This window comes from Anabas testudineus, chromosome 23 (genome assembly GCF_900324465.2).
Source record: "Anabas testudineus chromosome 23, fAnaTes1.2, whole genome shotgun sequence".
Classification (NCBI taxonomy): domain Eukaryota; kingdom Metazoa; phylum Chordata; class Actinopteri; order Anabantiformes; family Anabantidae; genus Anabas; species Anabas testudineus.
In genome coordinates this window covers 273,479-296,973 of record NC_046631.1, presented here as the reverse complement: position 1 = coordinate 296,973, position 23,495 = coordinate 273,479, and the positions used below count along the sequence as shown (strand labels likewise).

General features: G+C 39.1%; 1 protein-coding gene across 1 annotated transcript in view; it reads right to left on the bottom strand.

Moving 5' to 3' along the window:
• The window catches only part of tmem178b (transmembrane protein 178B), an 87,865-nt gene extending 66,751 nt beyond the window's left edge, over nucleotides 1-21,114 (bottom strand). Inside the window, exon 1 of the mRNA XM_026363529.1 lies at nucleotides 20,566-21,114. Coding sequence (XP_026219314.1) covers nucleotides 20,566-20,947 — 382 coding nt within the window. The 5' untranslated portion in view covers nucleotides 20,948-21,114. The remainder of the gene's footprint in view (nucleotides 1-20,565) is intronic.
• Between the last annotated feature and the right edge of the window lie 2,381 nt (nucleotides 21,115-23,495).

The following is a 23,495-nucleotide window of genomic DNA, read 5'->3' as shown; positions in this document are numbered from 1 at the left end:
CACCAAGGCCAACATGAGTAATGAAGAGCTTCCTATACCGCTAGGAAGACGTTTGGAGATTAAGTGATTCTGACCTTAACCTGTCTACTTCACTATATGTAGGTGCCAGGAGGAAAGTACAGTTTGTGTCCTTTCATGGGACAAATAGAGCAGCAAAAGTCCTGAGAAGACACAGAGAAAGCAGTTCAATAGCAAGTGAAACTGCAAAGGTAGTACACTACGAGTACAGTAATGCAACACATCACATCAGCTGATGTAATATTCTTGTGGTGGCCAGGGTAAAATAGACTAGAGATTATGTTTACTACAGCAAAGGTTGATCCAGTAGAAGTCCAATGAAAACTGACCACTGATATATTTAATTAAATTAAAAGAGGAAGGGAGTGTCACCTGACACATCCGACTGTTGCTGTGTGCCACAGACATCTGCAGTGATAAAAAGATTATAAAAGGCAGAGTAGTCAAAGTGAGACGGCCAAATTTCCTCACCATCTTGATGATATTGCTTTTTTTGATCTATTCTGATAAAGATGCTGCATTAGGAGATGAGTTTGCTGAGGGAGACAAATGAGGGGCAAACAGATTATTGTAACGCTCAAATAAGTTTGCCCTAATGTCCACAGCTCTAAGACCCAACAGTGTTATTAAACTCTTTCTCAGCAGTTTGCATTTAACATGGCAAAAGCTACCTGATGGAAACAATTTCCCTCTGGGATTATTAAAGTTTTTTGAATCTTGAATCTTGAATCTTGGTTTTCTCAGTTTGATGTGGAACAACTTGAACAGTTGAACAGTCCCATCCAGCACTTTTGGGATGAGCTGTAACTGTAAGCTATGCCATCACTCAACATTAGTTTTGGGCGTCTTCATTGGTCTAGTGTCTAAATGGAATTCCAATATGTGTTGGAAAGACAAAAGTCAATGGAGAGTGTTAAAGAAACACATATGCTAAAAATGCATGTCTAAGTTCCCTAAGGCCTCAGCAGTCTTAAAAACTTTGAGATTTCTGCAATCTTACCAGTTTATTGCAGCCAGTGCAACATCGTTCCAATAAACTTGGGTACAACATGAGCTTTGATGTATGTAAACTGTACACTTACTAAATAATAGAAGAATACAACAATTGAAAAAACTGTGAACTTAACAAATAAGCCTTGTGTTGTGTTGACCAGTGTGTCATTTCATGTTGTATTCCAATCAATTGGTTAGTAGTAGGTCATAGCCGCAGTGATGTCATCATTCCAACTTTCTGACACCAAGATATTAGTGTTAATAGTAAACCAGTCATAAACCAGAGCAGCACGATGGAAGGTGATGTTATCCCAAACAACGACAAAGTTAGGCTCCTCTGGCTGTGCTGGTTTCCTGTGGTCCAGCTAAAACCTATGCTCTTCCAGACCATCAAAGAAAGCAAGGAAGGGCATAGTGTTAAAAGGTGCCAGAATGGCGGTGGAGTACCCCCCGTTAGCTGATGGCTGCACACATAGAGACCATTATTTTTCAAATAATTAGGCCACCATGGCCTTCTAAATCTACTGAATGCATTTTTGTATAGACTGTAATAAGCATTGGCATGTGAGTTTTTAAAGGGATATTTCACAGATTTTCAACCTGGTTTATGGAATACAAATAAATTAATCTTATTAAACTTCCTTCTCATTTTTAAGTAACCATCTGAAACAGATATTTTCATTCAGATGACATCATCTAGAAGAAATCTGATAGTGTTGTGAAGCGCATGAAAATTTCAGCACACATTTTATTTATTGTGAATTATTGTGTATCATTGCAAATTGATGCACATCTCCACACCAAGATAGACCACTACTCTAGTTTCTCACCACTAATGTCTGTCAAAGCAGCTTTCGCTCTCTGCATTGAAATGGTCTAGCCACCATACCTTCACTACTTCTCTTAGTTAAGAGATCTGTTTTTGTAGTTTTACCTTGGTTATAATGTGAAAATTTAAAGATGCAGACATTCCTGATGCACTACAAAGCTAAACATTAAGATAGTATGTGCATTACTTCACAAGATCATTTACATTACATTCTGACTGATCTGGGGATATGTGCCAGGGACAATTAATACTCATAAATAATTAATGAAGTTATTGCTGCTGCAGCATCTGCAAAAATGTGCACAGACACTCACAAGTCTGAGATGTTCATATACTGTACATCCTTTTATTGAGTGACAGGCACGGGTGTTTAATAAACTCACAGGAAGCATATCTACATACAGCTGGAAGCTAAAAACAAAACTATAGGGGACTTAATTTGAGTTGTGGAAAAAGAAGGAAGAGGAAGGAAGAAGAGGAAAGTTTAATACCATCCATTTATATGTACTCCCTGGGATCAAGTTAAAAAAGTTGACCTTTAAGTAAGATATGACCGAATGTCACTCTATGATGTCCTGAGGGTTGTCATCATTGGGACATTCTACTGTGGAACAGCCTGGCAGCCTGTAGACTTTACACCTGATTTCTTTTTGTCATGCCATACTTTGACAAAAAACCAGCCATGACTTGTCAAAAGGAGCTTTCAGAGAATCTACAATCAAGAATTGTTGATTTACATAAAGCTGGAAAGTGTTACAAAGTGATGTCAAAGACTTTAGAAATTTACCAGTTAGGCAAACAATCTACAAACGGCAACTTTGGGACTGTGGCTACATTACCATTAAGTGGGCAGCCAGTCAAAATTGCCTCAAGAGCACAACGAACACTCATCATTGAGTTACAGCCAAAGATTTGAAGGCATCATTCGAACTGTCTAACATCTGTGTTCATAAGTCTACAGTAGGTAAAACATTGAACAAGCAGGGTGTCTATGGCAGGACACCACAAAGGAAGCCACTGCTTACTTAAAAGAACATTGCTGCATGCCTGAAGTTTACCAAAGAGCATATTAACACTCCACAGCAGTATTGGCACAATGTTTTGTAGACAAAACTAAAATTGAACTATTTGAAAAGTACTCTGGCGTGAAAAGGGCACAGCATACCATCATGAAAGCATCATCCCAATCGTAATGTATGGTGGGGGAAATATGACTTAGGTCTGCTTTGCTGACCTTAGGGCTTGGTTAACGTGCAGTGATCGGGGCAAGATATTCCCACGTGTATAAAAAATTCTTTAGCATCATGTGAGAATGTCTGTACGTCAGCTGAAACCCAAAGCAGAGCCCAGGCCTCAACCAAAAAGAGATCCTATCAAACAACTTGAAAAGAGCCACACACAAGACGTCTAAAGAATATGACAGAGCTACAGCAGTTCTGCCCGGAGGATGAAAGTCTGATTCAGAGCTACAGGGAGCGCCTGGTTTATGTGTTATTATTTTAGGCACATTATATTTGGTAATACTCTTGACTTAGATAAAGATCAGATCACATTTACTATGTGACCAATATACAGATCATTAATATACAGGCTGATTTCAGTACAATACTGCTACACAAGTAACAGTGTCAGGGACAGAAGCAAAGCAGAGGAAGCTATACAGTACATACCTCTGGAATAAGCATTTAAATAGTAGTTAGTGTCAAAGAGCCAAATTGAAATGTTTGCTTTAGGCTCATTAAAATGCTGCTTCAGGAGACAAGACAGTTCACTAAAAGACTAGAACCATCAGTCTGACACTATATTGCAGCGGAATGACATGGGAGGTTATTACAAACACCTTCAAACAGTGTTACAAACATGCTAACAAGTGGACCTAGGTGCAGAAACCCAAGGAGAACAGGATGGAAGTTTATTAACAAAAAAATTTATACAAAAACTCACAGAGCAGACCGGAAAATGTGCAAATTGCAAATCCTGACAATACAAGCAAAAATCTCTTGAAAAAAGGAATAATAAACTAAGCATTGCTGCAAAAACAGGCAGACTAAAGAAAGGAATCTAACTAGAACAAGAAAAGAAAGTCACTGTGCAAAGACAGGAAGAAACACTAAAAATCTAGAGAAAAAATAAAAAGCATTGACCAAATACATTGACCAATGACAGAACCAAACCAACACACCCTCAAAATTGGAAAAGAGAGACTGACAGATGACACACTTGCTAAGACAAACTGAAAAAGGACTTAAACTTACAGTTTTTGCTAAATTGCTAAAATACTATAACCATGCTTTTGAACTAAAATTTTAAAATGGCATTAATCAAAAAGCACACCCAATTCCTTAAAGTCTCAACACAACTCCCCTCTTTGCCACAAGTCAGACTTCTAGAGATGTCACTGCAGAACTAAATCCCTTAATTACCTATTGCGTACACCTTGTGGTCATGTTGAAAGCACTAGCATTCAATACTCTTCATTAAAGACAGCACAGCTGGATTTCAAACAGCACGCAAGTCCCCAAGTGAAAACACAGAGTCAAAATTGAACACACACTAATCAGATCATTCAATAGATGGATAAAGGGACCCGAATCAGTTAATTGACTTTGGGAAAAGAGAACTGATGGAGTAATGAGGAAATAGGTTGTGGTCAAGGAAGGAGAGGAGGAAGAGGAAGAGAAAGAGGATGTGGTGGAGGACAAAGGAGAGGAGCAGGTGGAGAAGGAGGACGAGAAGTTTGAATCACTTTAGTTGACCATGTATTTGTCCATGGTATGACTATGAGTTAGGCTGGGCAACAACTACAGCCAAATTTGAGTGACTTCACAGTCATCTCCATCTACAGAACCTTCAGGGAGGCTTTCCTCCCTGAAGGTTCTGATGATGTGTAACCTTTGAGTCTGCTGTGACAACACATACACTGTTGCGCTATGCTACTGTAATAAAGAAATGCATCAAATTGCCTCACATACAGATAGAGTTTCAGTATAGTTCCATCTTTTCCTGTTAAAAAAAAATGTGTGACAGTAACAGTAATGAGTGCGTCTATTTTTGTAGGACAGAGACGACCACCTGGTGGAGGCAGGCTAAGGCTTTGTCAGAGGAGCAAGAGAGGGAGCTTGTAAACTTGGTCACTGCCAATAATGCCTCCTTTGAAACTCTCTGCCTGGGAGAGTTTCAAAGGGGAGTGATTGAGGATAATCATCATTTTCAAGGGATAAATGGCATCAGCCTCTACACAGTTGATTGTGTCCTCCGAAAGCACCGATTCTGGATAAAAAAGGCATACTGCGGCCATTTCAAATGAAATTCTGACAGTAAAAAAGAGCAACAAATATGCTGCTCTGGTTCTTGACTGTTAACCAGAGGTTTTCAAACATCTTTCTGCCTGCATACTCTCCCTTTTTAAACAGAACATTTAGACAGAGAACCTTATATCTGTGTTCACCTCCTCCAGTCCATAAAAGCAGCCTGCCTAGCCATACCTGAAGATGCGTGCCAGGAGTAGATCAGGCATGCAAGAGGATTTTACCCCCGCTGCCTGTCTAGGGCCTGTGATGTGGATGAGATTCTTTGGCTCCACCCAGACCAAAGACGGGATGCTGAGGGGGAATTATTTTGTGTGTGTGTGTGTGTGTGTGTGTGTGTTGTTCTGTAGTATATGAATGAATAGATAGTAAGCCAAGAACCAAGAAAACAAAAAACAAGAAACTTCCAGAGACACTGCCCCAGCTGATCAGAGGTGGGAACTGTAACAACCAGGGGCTTAATTTGCCCCATAATGTCATTCATGAAACTATAGTGTAAAAAAAAGGTACAGTTAAGTTTGGGTTAAATTAAAAATAAGAAAATATTTGATTTAACTGTTTTTTACTCACATCCGTCATCATAACGGACCTTTGGTGTGCAGTTTCCATACAGAAAGTTCTATTGCTTCCAATTGTTTTAAAAACATTATTAAACATTACATCTGCTTTGTTCTAATTTACCTAAACCTCCAAACCAACCAGCTTGAAATTGGCACCTCATTTTCCTGTGTGACAACAGCATTCATGCTACTATTTAATATCGCCTGCATGCCTGAGAATCTTCTTCCAGAGGAAAAATGTAAATATCCTACACATGAAATGTTATCTTTCCTCCTCTCCTGACGAATTACGTTCCTACTGCAAATACATTTATGTGTATCGGAAAGATAATGGTTGTATGGAATGTATTCTACTCAGATGAAACTGATTTTTTATCACATTTAGAGCAACAAGGGGCGGTTGATGTGGATGGTGGCACACTAAGAGCATGACCGTCACACCAAAGACCCAGAATTGACAGAGATATGCTTGTGCTTTGAGTCCTTACAATAAAAACTGTGGTGAAAACAACAACAAAACGTGATGTTGAATTCCATCATTTCTAAAAACAGCAGTAGATCATCTTTAAGAATTCCAGGGCAGAGTAACGGTTTGCTGGAGACTGGTAGCTTTCTTAAAAGGGAATAAAGATTCATCACAGTGTCTTTCTCTAAACCTCTTAAAGCTCGTTTATGTCTACTCTGTTTTGGCTTCATTAGACATCAAGAATGCAGAGATTTAAAGAGACAGATCATGTATCTGTCTGTTATGCATAATTGTCTGAATAGGCAAAGTAGACTTGAGCCAATGAAGGTGATAAAAGAGCAAAAGCAATAAATAATGGAGTGAAGATAAGGAAAACAAAGCAGGTGTTCACTATCTGTTGTGAAACAATTTTATTGAGGCTTGTGTCGGCATGCATTTTCTGTATCTGCTGAGCAGATTCTGGTGAGGAGAGGCAGCTTTCTGGAGCTCGACACCTATCTCAGCCTGTCAGCAGACAGGTCTCAGCCAATTATACAGAGAGAAATGGATGTTGTTCCAATGTCAGAGCCATTCCAGTGGCCTGTTGGGCCTCAGCAACATCAGGACTGTTAATGAAATGCATTTCAGAGGCTGCATGGATCAAGATGTGCTGCATGCTTTGCAGAGTCTGCCCTATGCAGGGATGCAACTGTGTGTTTATATTTTCTCTGTGCATGCTTCACTGTGGGTTGCACAGTCTATAATTAACATATATATATATATATATATATATATATATATATATATATATATATATATATATATACATACACAGTATACACACTGAAAATAATAGTGTTCTGCTATGGATAGATATTTAGCCCTCTGATGAAAACTGGCACCTGGTTCCAGTGTCAAATTAATATAACGGTAATGAAAACAGCAATGCACATCACATGCTAAAAAAAACACCTGGACAAACATTTCACAGCTAATGAGGTTAATTGACAAAAGAACAGTGATTGGGTATAAAAAGAGCATCCCAGAGAGGCTGAGTGGTTCAAAAATAAGGATGGGGCAAAGTGCACCAGTCTGTGTCCACATCTTAAGAATAGACTATCTCAATGTAAAATTACAAAGAATTTGGGGTCATCCAGATTACATCTTTCCAGCAAGACAATGCCACATTCCCCAGTTCCTAACACTAAAAAATTACAAAATCCTCAGTGTTGTGAAGGTGAGGTGATTGAACACAGAAGTAAACATGCCCTGGTCAGACAAAGCTGCCGTCATCAAATGAGAAAGGAGCAGACACTTTTCAAACAACAAAATTCTTAGTTTCAACATTTGAAATGTGTCTTTGTATAATTTTTTTTGATTTTCACCAAATACAATTTTAAAATGATTTGAAAATCATTTAGTTCTGTTTTTATTTACACGTTATAAAGTATCCCAACTTATTGGCAAATCAAGTTTGTACAATTAAATATATATATTTCACGTTTATCTGAAGCTAATATGAGGCTTTATCAGTCACAGAGAAACAACAACAAATGAAGTAAATCTTCAAGAGTTAAAACTTTTTAAGAATTCGCTCTATGTTTTCATGACGAAAGAAACAATGACAGGTGCTGATGAAAATGTTGAGCATGTTAACATTTCAGATTCTTCATCTTTTCAAAATCAGTGTAGCAAGACTGTGTCTATTTTTGTGTCATTTTGAAAACTGTGTCACTTGAGGTCATCCTACAGTCCGCTTCTGTAGCAACTGCAGTAAAATGAGATCTTCCACCTACTACACCTACTCACAGCATCAATAACTTGAACAAATAATCATTCATGCAGTAATTATCCAATGGGTGGCTCCTACTTGTTTGCTTAGTAAAATCCAGGTGGTGACTTGTTTTTTTGACCAGCAAGTAGTTTTGGAAGGCAAACTGTTCAACAGAGGCATAAACACAGTGTGAGAACAACTGAAGTGAGGGAAAGTTGAAGAAAACAATTATATTTTCACTACTATTTTTTTTTACTACTCAAATTATATTGAACTGAATGAATCAAATTGTGGTAATATTGTGATGTTTTAGACACAATTTTGTTATGCACACAGATACCATAGAACAGCTATTTTGTTTTTTTTTTTTTCATGACAACAACAGATATTCCAGGACAATGTTTTATCAACTTTTGGCCAAATTACCACAAGGGCAACTCTCTACAGTCACATTCATAGAAGCTTGCTCGTAATAGTAATTCTTGGTTAAGCACTCTAAGAAAGGAGTGAAGGTATGGCTGGAAATAGTAAAGGGGTCATTTTTGGAGCCTCTCTTTCCCTGACTGTCAGTTGTTAGAGAGCTTATCATGATGATGTTCTCATTCAGTCCCTCCAGTACTACTCACTAGTTGCAAACTGGCAAACTTTCTTAAGGGTGAGACAATGTCATGAGCAAAGACAGCACAAAACTAAGACCTCTAAAGCATTTGACTTCAAACCCAGCCTGGATGCTAAACTTGCACTATAATGATCCTTTTATTGGACATAATTCTTGTGTTTTCTCGCAGGCCTGAGCAGTGAAAAGGCCTTTGTTGTGAAAGAGGCAGCTGTAGCCACAGAGCCCCCTTCATCTGTTCTCCCTCCTCACAGGCAGCCAGTCTTTGAGCAGCCAAAATAAGGATCTGATAGATGTGGGTTCTTCCTAAAGGCCCACAGTGCTCTCTTGACTTGATAAGCCGCTGATTAAACGGCCAGGAAGATGAGGCTGGAGAGGCGCCACAGGAGAGCGGGTTGCCTTCTAAAGAATGAAAATGCCCACTGATGTGAAATGAAAAATGTTTTTTATCCCAAATGCTTCAGGAAGTCTCAGCAGTGTTTCAGACTTGGCTGTCTGTTGGAAGACCTGCATATTTGAACAGTGTGGGACATCACTTTGTCTTGTATCCTATGTGTCTTTTGTACTTGTATTATGTTAATGCATTAGAGTGTTTCCACCAAGCAGAAGGCAGTAACACTTTAGTGACTCCTAACCAAGGTCAGGACTACACATCAAGCTAGAAGACATGTCAAGCCTAGTATCCCCCTAACTCTTCGCAGCAATGATTTTATTAATTTCTTTACAAATAAAATCATAACTATTAGAAAAGAAATTGATCAGATCCTCCCTGCATACGTCATGGATGGTCTTGTATGCACAACAGCTCAAGATTCATTTGACGACCACACTCGTACTTAAATTGCTTCTCCTCATAGATCATTCTGAATTAATTTGGTAATTAATTTGGTAATTAATTCATCTAAACCATCAACATGTCTCTTAGACCCCATCCCTACTAGACTGCTCAAAGATGTCTTACCTTTTATCAGCACGTCCATATTAGATCAGATAAATCTCTCCTTACGAACAGGCTACATACCACAGGCTTTTAAGGTTGCTGCAGTCAAACCCCTACTCAAAAAGCCTACTCTCAGCTCAGGGGTTTTAGTAAATTATAGACCAATATCTAATCTGCCCTTTATCTCTAAAATTCTTCAAATGGTCATTACGAAGCAATTATGTGACTACCTGCGCAGCAATAACTTGTATGAAGATTTCCAGTCAGGATTTACATCATAGTACAGAAACAGCACTGGTAATGGTCACTAACAATCTTCTATTAGCATCAGACAATGGACTACTCTCTCCACTAATCTTTTTAGATCTTAGTGCTGCATTCGACATAATAGATCACAACATTTTATTACACAGACTGGAACACATTATTTGCAAATGTAGAATGGGAGGCAGAGCCTTTAGCTATTAAGTTCCTCTCCTGTAGAACCAGCTCCCAGTTTAGGTTCGGGAGGCAGACACCCTCTCCACATTTAAAACTAGACTTAAAACTTTCCTTTTTTATAAAGCTTATAGTTAGAGATGGATCAGGTGACTCTGAACCATCTCTTACTTATGCTGTTATAGGTTAGTCTGGGGGACCTCTACTGACACACTGAGCTCCTCTCCTCTCTCCTTTCTCCCCCATATCCATTCAAATGCCACCATTGTTTGTCATTAACTTTGTGTCTTCTCTCTCCTGTAGTTGTGTTTCCTCCTCTCTGTCTCCCTCTCTATCAGTACTTTTCTGCAGGTATCCTCGGCCTGGAGCTGTACATGACCTGCCCAATGTTTTTGCTGCTTGTTGTTATTTTTGTTGCCTGCTGTTCTTTTCTCTCTCCTCTTTCCACTCACAGCAACTGGTCAAGGCAGATGGCCGCCCACCATAAGCCTGGTTCTGCTGAAGTTTTCTTCCTCTAAAGGGAGTGTTTCCTCTCCACCGTTGCCTAAAGCTTCCTCAAATGGGATTGGTGGGTTTTCTATATAATTTTTTACATTGTTAAACCTTACACTGTAAAGTGCCTTGAGATAATTTCTGTTGTTAATTGGCGCTATACAAATAAATTAAAATTGAATTGAATTGAATTGAATTGAATTGAATTGAATTGAATTGAATTGAATTGAATTGAATTGAATTGAATTGAATTGAATTGAATTGAATTGAATTGAAGTGAATTGAATATCTAATATGTCACCCATGATGAATGGTACAGTATAAGAGTGCAACAGACTGTTTTTAGTTTTAACTGAAATTTTTATTTATGTAGAAATACATACATACATGTGGGTTGGTGTGACTGCTGCTACCACATTCTTACTGATAAAATGAAGAATGACACTGACCCATACAATATTCAGTTAAGTTACAGTATGTGCCACAGTGAAAATACATAAAGCAGACGTAAAAAAGGCCAGATCAATCAATCTTTATTAACAGGCTACGTACCACAGGCTTTATGGTTGCTGTAGTCAAACCCCTACTTTTTTAGCAAATTATAGACCAATATCCAATCTGCCCTTTATCTCGTAAATTCTTTCTTCAAAGCAAATATGTGACCACTTGTGCAGTAAATTTCAGGATTTAGAGTACATCATAGTACAGAAACTGTCAAAATTCCTGCCTCCTCCCTGCTCAGCTGTTGTTTTTCCCCTCTCTTCCTCTTCCACCGGATTCTACTACCATTACTCTGCACACCAGCCACTTCCTGATACCGATGTTTGGACCACCTCACTCTCCACTCTCCTGTGCCATAATTACTGATCAGTTTCACCCGTGTTCCCTCTTCCTTTAAAGACTGTGCTCTCCTCAATCCTCTGCCTGGTGCCAAATTGTCATGCCATGCCCTGCTTCCAGCCCTCCTCCCAGCCCTCCTCCTTTGCTCTGTTCTCTGACCTTGTGTAGCCTGGACTTTGCCCTCCCTTTATTTAGCCAGTCTATCCTTAGTTTCCTCTTTTTGACTCTTCTTGTTAATAAACCTGTTTTCCATTCACCCCTGCTTCGAGCCAGAAACAGCACTAGAGAGGGCCACTATAGATTACTCTGAAGATTAGCATCAGACAATAGACTGTGTGTTTTTGAGACACACGGTCTCAAAATATATATGTATCTACTCAAGTCTTATACTGTGAAGTGTGACATGTTCTGTATGTGATGATTATGTGTCTCCAGGTTATTTTTGTGGGCCCGTCAGAGTCATGTCCAGCTTTTTTTCCCACTCTGCCCTTGTGGTTTTCTGTTCTGTGACCAGATGTTATCAATAAGGTGTTCTTCAGTAGTAGATGTAAGACTGGTTGGGAGAAGAACAGGTAGCTGGGAGACAAAAGGGAGGGCAGCTGTCCCCTCTTGCCACTCTGTAGATCCACTCCTAAGGCAGAATTGGAACAAAATAATAACCTCACTGTGTATGTTTTTATTACCATCTGAGTTGATGGCAGTAAAATATACCGTAGTTATGTATACATTTCAGATGGATAAACCATGCCTGTTTAAAAAACTACCTTCATACATATAGGTTATGTATAGTGTGTATTAGCATTAGCGTGTGCATGCATCAGCTATAAATGGCTGCACATGCTCTGGGGGGAGCTGTGTGTGTCCATACTGCCATGGCTGGTCTGTGGGAGAGAGCGTGAGGTCATCAATCATTGATGTTGGCTGCATGGCTGTGGCAACAACAAGCCAAATTGTGCTTCTTCTTCTTCTTCTTCTTCACATCTCTCTCTTTCTGACTCTTTCTATCTACTTTGCCTGTGGTTGCAGGAGTCAGACAGATTTCACCATGAGTAAATCTCCCAGCAGAGCTGAGGTGCTCTCGAGGTCTGGCCTTCTCAAGCAGATACACAGGAATTGAATTTATGTACTGCATGTCAGGCCGCTCTTATCAAATTTTCATTTTCATTTAAAGGCACAATCAACACTGTATCTTAAGAATATTTGCATTTCAATTTCAGACTAAAATATAGATATTTTAGTCAACATCACCTGGTTACTCCAAGTGGAGTCATGTGGGCCTCCAATATGGCAGCAACAGCTGTTTAGAAATGACAATGCTCTTGAAAAGAGATACTACCTCATACTAACACTGGTAACATGACTATTAGCAGTGTTAGTAATATAAAATGAGATTATAATATAACACTCATAGAAACTCTGTTTCTATTCAAGTAAATTAAACATTTGAGTTTTCTATTTCCATAATGAGGATATAAATAGAGGAGCCAAAACAGTAGAACCACCTCTTAATATAATGGTAAATGGTCACTTTTTCCTAACTGGTACTCAAAGCACTTTTACACTGCATCTCATTTATCTATTCACACACACACACACACACACACACACTAAAACACCTGCCATGTAGCTCACTTACCGAGGGCAACTTGGGATTCAATGTCTTGGCCAAGGACACTTCGACATGTGACAGGAGGAGCTAAGAATCGAGCCACAGATTGCATGATTGGTAGACAATTGTTCTACCTCCTGAGCTACAGCCGCCCCGAATGCACTTCAGTACAACTCCACCATCAACTATGACCTCAATAATAAACATACATGTTTCTAAAAATACTAAGAACAGAGAAATTAAAACCTTGTGAAAATAGAATTCATGTCCACCCACCATACAGCACATCAAAAAGCTTTGAAAACAACTGTCTAACTTGTGAAATTACAGCAAAGAAATCCTGAATTTTCTTTAGTCCAATTTCACTACACCAGTTCATCAAGATGCAGAACAACATTTTATGAGTTACTGAACAGCAAGGTCAACTTCAAATTCAACTGAGCTATGCTGAAGAAAAGGGACATTTTTGTTAAGATGAAACAAAGCTTCTCCTGATGCTTGAGTAGGATTATAAGACGAACTCTTTGCATCAGATTACTGCTGGGTAAATTTCATTTTGACACACAAGAATTGAGAAATGTATCAAATTGCATTTCATGATTTGAGTGTACTTCCACATAACTCTACCCAAATAACTCCTCATGTATTTTGAAACATGAATTGTATGGAAGGTATTGTTCAACTATGGTCAAAATGGTTGTGATTGTTTAATATGTTTCATAAAGGGCTTAGCGCCAGAAGACTGCAGAAGCACAAATAAGGAAGGAGTGCTAAAACATGCATGTGAATAATTTACCTTTTTCCAGGAAAACAAGAGAACCATGTGTTTACTGCTGTGGGCACAAGAAACTGTGTTACCCAAAATCACCTCTCTAAAGAGAGACTCTAAGAGATGGAGCACCAATTCCACGGTCCTTAACGCTCAAGAAAAGTGAAAATGAGGCTTCTGAGTCAAACAAATAAAGTGGGAAGTTTAACTTTCGGGTTTTATTTGCTGGTGATTTGTCCCAGAGAAAAATAAGTTGTGACTATTAGCAGGTATTTGTTGTTGTTGTCGCCTGTGACTAACCGATGGAGCAGATTGTCTTCCATTTTAACCACCTTGGTCACCTTCTAGTGACTCGATCTTCACTTCACCTTTGGCTTGTATCCTTTTAAGTGTACACTAGGCATTGAAGAACTTGCTATATGACTGTATCCAAAATCTGAAGGGATGTTTTTTCTTTTTTTAAATCTTCTTCATGTGTGCTCAGTGTTTGTGTATTGTGCTCTGAGCACTTCTAACAGGCCAGTGAGCTACAATCTGTGTTGTGTACCTGAAAGGCTCCCGTGTGGAAATAAATGGAGCACTGGAGCTACTACTGCTGCTGCTCTGCCAACATGAACACACTGTCTGTACAGACACTGTGGCAGGCTGATTCAAACCAAGTTTGAATTTATTCAGTGATTCACACCAGACTTGCACAGAGACCCGGATGGAAAAAACACTGGACTCTATTTAGAAATTGTGTCTCAATTGATTCAAGGCAAATTATCAGCTTATAGCTAACTTCATTGAATCATGTAGCAGCAAGTCAAACTAGAAGTAAAAGTAGCTGCCCTACTCACCCTTCACCACTTCGATGTGTCTATTAGATGAGCAGCTTTGCCAGCCGGCTCATTGACAGGGAACCTATGAGCACCTTTAACCTCCTGTAGTGTGAAATTTATCCCTCCCTATGATACAGGTCCCCTGGAGAGTGAGGTAATCTAATCCAGGCCCTCTCCCTGTCCCTGTTCTTTCCCTCATAGAACAACAACAGATGGCACCAAATGGGGAGGCCTCAACCCCCCAACCCCTTTGTCTGTCTATCTATGTAATCCTCTCCTCTTTGACATCTTTGTCTCCAGAAACATCCTTGGCTTTCCAACCTTCTTTTCCTCTTACTTCTTATCATGTGTGTCAAACCACTTTCTCTTGCTGCTGCTTTATTGTCCCTCTTTCTCTTAGAGAATTTCCTTGTGACAGTTAGAATGAAAGAGTAAACATTGTTTACTCTTACAGGTCAACTCAGTTTTTCCTCTGATTCTGTCCTTTCCTGTATTGTCCTCTTCCTCTGAATTGATTTACATGGTACTGGTTAATCAGGACCTCCACTATATTACTCACTATTGCACACATGCTACTGTATATACATGTACTTATATATTACTTACACTTATTTATTGATTTGTTTACTATTAGTGTATTTAATGAAATAGTCAAAAGATATATCATAGAGCAGTACACAGAGAAGTTACACTGCATACAAAGCCTAGAAAAGAACACTTTAAGCAGCACCTCAAAACAGAGCACATACCAGAACATACAAGAAGCTTAAAACTCCTTCAGAGGAGTCGGGGTGTATTGGTGACCCAATGCCATGGCCCATGCCATGCTATTTATATTTCTAAATGATAGATTTTATTGTAATCCAAAACATTTTTCTTACCCTTTACTCCCTGTGGATATATCAAAACAGGTTTTTGTAATTTACCTTAAGCTTATACATTATAGAACTATCTAGGCAGGACATCTAATTATGTCTTGTTAGTTCCAGTATTGAAAGAGTAATATACTATTAAACCACTAATGAATACCAGTGGCACTCTCATCATGAAGAGTACATGTGCATTTGTTTACTAACTGAAACAGTTACCGAACCGGTGTCAAAGTCTGTTCCCAAAGACAGGACTTTGACCTACAGTAACACCACCAGCATCCAAACATTGTCCAGACAAAATTTATGCTTTCCATGTTGGTGCTGATGTTTGTTTTCACTGTCATGTTAAGAAGGGCTGTACATTACAGGATTCCAAAGTTAGGATTCCAGACAATCTAGGCATGCAACAGTAATGGCAGGTCTCACTTTGAGATTGTGATTGCTTCATAAAGTTGTAGGTAGTACAGACATATTGCATTTGTATTGTATTGTAAACCATTCATTATTTTTTTTTTTTATTATTATTATCTTAATCTCAAGCTTTACATATTTCTATTTGATCCAATTTATTTTAAACATACTTTAGTTTATTGGCAGTTATAGTTGACCATGCATACAACACTTAAGCCATTGTATGTGTGATGTTGAATTTCATATTTTATTCATATTTGAATAAAATATGTAAAATATTAATAAAATATATCAAATATTGCTGAGTTGACATTGGTCTAAAAAGAAACCTTTAAAAAGAGTTAGACAGAGTTTCTTCTTCGCTAGGGTGAACAAAAATCTGAGGTCCAGGACTTTAGAGACGTGGTTAACCATAACTGCAGACTGTCACTAAAAAGTGCTGCTGTGCCATTGGAGTTGGGTCTTTCATAGGTCTAAGCCTACAGGTCCTACGATGTCATGGTCTTAACTGTTACTAAATATGTCAGTGGTTCTACATTCCTACTAGAAGATTTGTACTGCGAGAATAAAACCTCATCAAGTTTGTCTTCCCAAAACCCCAATAAAAAGGTGGTGTCTATCCGAATCAGCTAGCAAACTCTGGTCAGTCCTCCTGGTGAGAAAGCAAATGAATCAAAACATTTAAGGGCATCCAATTATATATAGATTTGAATTTGTTTGTGACTACACCCAAAACATGCTGCAGGATGAATTGTGGAGTCGTGAGAAGGTGCTATCATTGTATTCTTGTTCCTACAGCAGACACATCTGCCTAATAAGCAGAGAGGACATTCTTGCAGAGTTTGTGTTAATGGATTTTGGTACACTTGAATTTTTCTGTGTGTGAAAAGTACCAAGGGGGAAATGCTAAAGGTTCACAACCTCATGGAGTGATTCAGATCAGAGGAAAAGTACATTGTAATAATTTTTTGTATTTTTCAAAAAAATCCTATGAAGAAAATGAGTCAACAATGTGTTCATCCATCTCTCAGTGCTTTCTGACTTCACTGTCACTGGATCTTAGTAGCTGACAATGAAACTACACTGGTCATCCTTAACCCACTCTGTACTTGCAAACACGCACATTATGGTCATACTGTAACTGGCAAACTCATTAAAATGGATGATTTAGTATTGTGTTAACCTGTTACCACTACTACTTTTCCTGCATCTTCCATTCCCATAAATCTACATAATGATGCAGCTTGAGGTTATGAAAGATGTCTCTTAGACAAGAAGATAAATGGATATTGTTGGTCTGGACAAACACTAACAGCTGAAGCTTCATTAGTGTTAGAGAGATGGACAAGAATGCACAAATTAGATTTTCAGAATTATAGGAATATAACAGGAAGTAAATAGAAAGTTAATTGTGAAAGTGAATCAGGATTGATCTTTCTACAGAGATACGGTGTGGTAGTTCATTTGTATTATGATCCATTCCTAAAATATAACAACAATTATCATGTTTATTTATGGTAAACCAGTATTGTCTTATTTAAATGTACATGAAATTACTCATCAGGATTTAGATAAGTGGTTAACAATTGCATGAATGGATCCTGTCATTTGACAAACTCAGTCTGTCACTACACATAAAAACTTGAAACAGCAGGGCAACAGGGTTTAAGATGTTTAAACTCTATGGCTGACTTTTTGGAGGTTAAAACTGAATAGAAGATAAATGGCATATAGAGACTTTGCTTTGCTGGTTGATGCTTTGCTTTGACCTTTGACCTCCCAAAGTCCCAGGATTTTTCAGATGATGTCATTCTTTCTATAATGCATGTCAACAACACTATTAGTCTAAGAAAACTAGTGCACTGTAAAAGAGTGATGTTTTACTAAATGCTTAGTTTGAATATAAACCCAGGATCATGACATACTGTAATGAATTGACATCAAACAGGGCCTGCCGATTTGCAAGGCTTAGCGAATATTTTAAAACATTGAGACCCTCAGCCCCCACACTCCTCCACCTACTGAGAAAATCTGACCTGACAAAAAAAAATAATGTCTCTGAAGACTGCAGCTGTTCATGTTTTTCATTAAATAGCAGGAGAGGTAATAGTGGGAGCAGTAAAACTAGCAATAGCAGTTGTAGTACAAGAGAGGAAGTAGGGGAGTTACCAGCCATAGAAGTAGAAGGAGTAGAAATAATAGCAGAGCTATTATAACACTGCTAAATGTTATCTTGATTAAATATTGTATGCTCTGTAAACTATGTCTTAGTGTGGTTGACTTATATTTATTAGTTTATTAAACAAGTTAGGTAGTTGTTTGGAATTAAAAACCTAGTTTCATTTGAAAAATGTATTATGCAAATGTAAATCATTTTATATGTGATATTTATATAATAGTTTTTATGATATTGATAATACTTCCTTGGTTAATTTGAAGTATAACTCTGAGGAAAAACAACCATGGTACTGCAGGTAGCATAAAAAACTGGCTTCGGTTAGAGCCAAACAATATAATTAAGTTGAGCTGCACTCAGTGACTTCAATAAACTAAGTGCACTGGCATAGAGACTGAATTCAACACAAACCTTTATTATGCATCACATAGTGTGAAAAAAAACCTTGATCTAATATATGTATGTATTAAAGACACAAGTTTCTGTAAAGAACTACAAACACAATATTTTGAGAGAATTAACTAAAAAAGTGCATGCTGGGAAGTTTGCTACTTGTCTGTATTTCATCATCTTAATTTAACAAGTTAAGGGGAACTCTAACCTGTTAAACCTGAGAGCCCCTGGTATTGGCAACAAAGACCATTAAAAAACCTTAGCTTTCATATGATATGCAGTTTGTACCAGTAGCTTGGACAATTGCTAGTGCCCATTTTGCAGGCATGTCACATTAGTGTTTCATTGCTTGGTGTTGAAATAGAATTTTTTTTAGGTAGAAATTGTTGTTTTGGGCTTACAGCTGAGCTTCTTAGTTTTACATAGCTAGGCAATATGTCTACGGCTTTTAAATGGTCTTTGTTGTGGGAAGCACAGCTGCCCCCGATACCGGGGGCGATTGGGTTTAACAGGCTAAGAAATTCATTTAATTAACTCATATTTTAAAATTATTAAGCTTTAAGTCACAACAACTAATGTTAATTCACTCTGATGATAAAAACTCAAAATCTGAAGTTGAATTAGCTTGAAATATAAATATTTAGGTTAACTATCAGTTAATACTGATCCATTCCACAAAAATCCTGAATGAGAATTTATAGTGTATGATGTAAGCTGTGAAACAGAGACGAAACATGGTCATCTTCAACCTCTCTCATTATTAAGACACATACCTGCAGAATTACTGTCAGACTCATTATGGTGACTAACCCACACTGTATCTTTCGACACTCATCAGACCCCTGTATGGAGCCATTCATCTGATCACTCCACATCCTGACTGTGGGCTGCTCATTACTGCAGATGGCCAGCTATCAAGGCCATTGAGGCATCCTCAAAGAAAGGCACAGCTGCAACACACACACACACACACACACACACACACACACACACACACACACACACAGACACATTCAGAGGGTACACACATCCTCTCCTCTTCCAGCTTGGACTCAGACCAGTAACCTCCATCAGAAACCTCAGCCTCCTAGTCTTTTGAAACACACAACCTGCCTGTGTATTATTATCAGCTGAAGGGAATGAGAGGAAACTTGTATTTGAGTTTAGTCTAAACCAGGTTTGATGATTTATTTTGATGTTGGTAATAAACCTCTACAACAAATGTGCACCTGTTTCATATACTAAATTTTAATAATATGATAGATGTATAATCCATGTAACAAAACTGATTCAGTCTTTGGTTCCTAAACTGAAGCTGTAAATCTGAAGGGTCTTTTGCTTTTTGCCTTGTGAAATGGCAATGGTTTTCTCTTATCTGCAGTTAAAAAATCAGTGGAGAAAAATTAATTAAAGGTTCTGATTCAAGCTACAATAAGCAATGTTTGGAAAACTAGCCAGCTATAGTACAATACAAAAATTCCAACCAGATCATCAAATACTGAGGCATGGTCAAAAACCACAATGTCCCATAGGCCTACTTACACGTAATATACCTTTTGGTGACAGTATGTGATGAACAGGGTTTGATTATATATATTAAAAGGGAATATTTCTGCAGCATTGCCAGTTCTGTTACAGGCAGTCTACATATCTATATTTAACAAGCTTACATGCTGTAGCTTTAAGCCAAAAATCTGACAATGGCAAAATAATGGGAACCATAGTCTATACAAAAATATGATAATAATCATAGTAATATTTAGTTACTTCTCTTATTTTGTTTGCCATTCCTAACATATGAAGTGATTGACCTAGACATACCTTAACATCAGTAGCCTACTCCCATCAAAAAGCTGTTTAAAGCACCCTAAATAGCATCCAGTGTTTTAACTGTGTACGCAAATTGTCTATACGTGTGTGTGTGTATACATAACCACACAAAAAGAACACGCAGATACCGCTATTTAGTGTTTTAATTAACACGCACTCCTCATCTAGCATGACAACAAGCAGTCTGCAGCCACAGGCCGTGTACCCGCTCGCACACAGCCATCGAGGCTCTGCGTGAATTTGGACATACGTTTGCCTCCATAATAGCCAGGTAAGTGTGCTTGATGCCCTTGTTCGCCCTTTGGTCAAATGAACAATCGCCACAGAGCACCTTAACTGCTATCCTAATGATTCATGGCACGGCGTGCCGCGTTGGTGCTGTTTCAACAGCTGTAGCCCATTTAGCTCTGAGTGCAGGATTTTCTCCTTACCTTTCCTGATGAGATCTTCGATTTCTTGGTCAAAGCCAAGCCGGTGACATTTCCTCCACAGCCCCATGTTGGTCGAGTTGTACTGCCTGCTGCACTCATCCGCGGCGCTCATGGCAAACAGCTGCCGCCGGTTCCGGGCCAGCAGCAGCTTCTTCTCCCAGCGGGGCAGGCTGCTCCGGCTGGCCCGCAGCGGCAGGCTGTTGTTGGGGATGTAGATGAAGCCTGGGTCCTTGCGCCGGCTGGTAAAGCTTCGGCATCGCTCCCTGTACCTCCTGGCGTCTGTCTCATACCAGTGGTCAGAGCACATCGCCACGGCCAGCATGCCCAGGGCGCAAAGAGAAAGAGAGAGCCCGGCGTAGAGCAGTAACTTTCCGGCAGCCATGCTCGTTTGTTACAGCCGCATCAGCACCTCGACAGACGGACAGCTCCTCTGCGGCTTCCCCGCTAGTTCAGCTCACATCACCCCTAGAGAGCAGCGTCGGGACCATCATCGAGGCGAGAACGTGTGCAAATAGAAACAAAGCTTCCCGGCTGTACAGCACAGTCCAATCTTGGTATTCCAGTGTGTTCGGCTACAGATTGCCCACGTCTTCCCTGCCTGCGCGGCGCTGCAGCAGCTCGGCAGAGACAGAACGCTTATCTCAGCACCGGATCCTCAGCATCTACTGTCTGAGCAGGGCGACAGCAACATGCACGAAACACATCAGCACAGCCTTCAGACAATTAGGATATTAGTCAAGCTTAAACTAGACGATAATTTGCATAGAATATACCCTTTCTACAGCACCCACTGAAATAACCGATGGACAAAGAAAGCTGCAGGAAAAGCTTCAGAGAATCCTGCAGCTGCATTTAGCGAGAGCCTGTTTACATTTCTGTGTCATGCTAAACCAGGTGCATTATGCCACTCTAATGACGTGACCTGCATAATTTGAACAGAGTAAATTCCTACCTAATGTATGTTCACAGATCCCATGCAGACCGCAGGCTACTGGCACCGGGAGAGTGAGCGATCAGCCAGCAGAGTCAGCATCCACAGCACGTCTGATGGAATGACGGCAGCTGCTGGAGTGCAGACCCATCCATGGACCAATCAACAGCAGACTGTCTGGAGCAGCAAGATGTTACAGTGCTACAAATAATCAATGATATGTAACATTACGAAGTATAGCAAATAAGCAGGCTTACCAAGAAGATAAAACAGACTTCAGGTTCACCATGTGTACCTTTATTGGTAAATTAGTTGGATTTTTATTTTCTAGCAAACTGCACAATATCAGCTGAAATAAAAAGCTTAAAGCAGTAGCTGTAATATTACATATGCTGTGGCTTTACTTTAATAGGCTATGCAATGTGAAAATATATTTGTTAAGTTAATAAAAACAAATCACTAACTGAATCACCCATAAAATTTCTTTTTTTTCTGTTGCTGTTGTAGTTGTCTTTCTCCTTGCCACTCTCCCATAAAGCTTTGACAGGAGAACCTGGGCAACAGTTGTTGTGTGTACAATCTCCCCTATATCAGTTGATGAAGCTTGTAACTTACTCAGAGTAGTCATCGGTTTGTTCAGTTGATGAAGCTTGTAACTTACTCAGAGTAGTCATCGGTTTGTTAGTGACCTCTCTCACTAGTCTCCACTTGCACAGTCACTCAGTTTGTGTGCGTTTTAATGACCTGTTCTTTGAGTTGCTGGGAGTGTTCTTTTGTCTTCATGGTGTAATGTTTAGTATTACGTATTATGTAGTCAATAATACTGATTAACCAGTGACTTTATACTGCAATCACTTGAGACACTTTCACTGCACTCAGATGATCCTCATTTGACTAATTGTGGGATTACAAGCACCAAATATCTGGACCTCTGTTAGATTAAGTCAGTAATTTTAAAAGGGGGTGAATATTAATGCAAACACTGATTTCACCTTACATAATTTTATTTAATGGACATTACGTTGTAGAAAACAATTTTCACTTTGACATTAATGAGGTATTTTTCTGACATTTTTTTGTCAAAGTCACCACCTTTTATTGACTCATGATTGATTTATAATGTCAATAAAAGGATGAATCTTCCAAGGGGGTAAATATTTTACAGGCACTGTAGAAGTTTGATGCAACACGCATTCTCCCACAGTAAACTCAGACAGCCTCGTCATGAAGCGAGGAAGCTAACTAGCCACCGTTACCATGGGTAGTTACATTTACTAGCAGAGACAGCGTTGGTTGCATTCCTACACCCTCTGACACGGACACCATATCAACCTTCTGGCATACACAGAACAGAGCCCCAACAAGTTTTATACACAAAAACCCAATATTTCTGTTACTATCCGTGACAGAGTTTTACCCAAACATAATCAAGGTTGATGAAACACTGAGAAAGGGTTAACAGTTTCTATAAGCATTCTCTTCATCCACCAATCCACTTATAAAAAGCGCTTCTATATCTCTTAAGAGAGGGCTGTGACAAACCATATGAACGTGTGTTAAAGAAATCCCATACATATTGATCTCTTCTGAGGTTGGGCTCCCTAATAAGTCATATGTCAGTGCGTTTGGGGCCTTTCTCAGTTTTAGTGGTCTTACTGCCTCTTTCAAAGTTGTGGCTTCATTGTCAAGCCGCTCAACAGTTTTGTCAACTATTTGTATGTCGATCTCCATCTCTGCTTCTACTATCTCTCCCCGTGTCTTACCCAGAGTCAGAGCTAAGCATCCACTGCTAAACTACTTGTCATCTCCGGCCAAGCAATGTCCAAATCCAAACTAAATGGTTCAGCTTGCACAATATGGTAAGACCCTGTCCCCTGAGGTTAGTGTACAGAAGTAAACTCTTTGATCTTTTTGTTTACAGCCAGTTGGTAGGCAGCCTGAAAACATGCTTCATATTTTTTGGCATATCTCAATTAAGATAGAAGTTGGTAGTTCCATC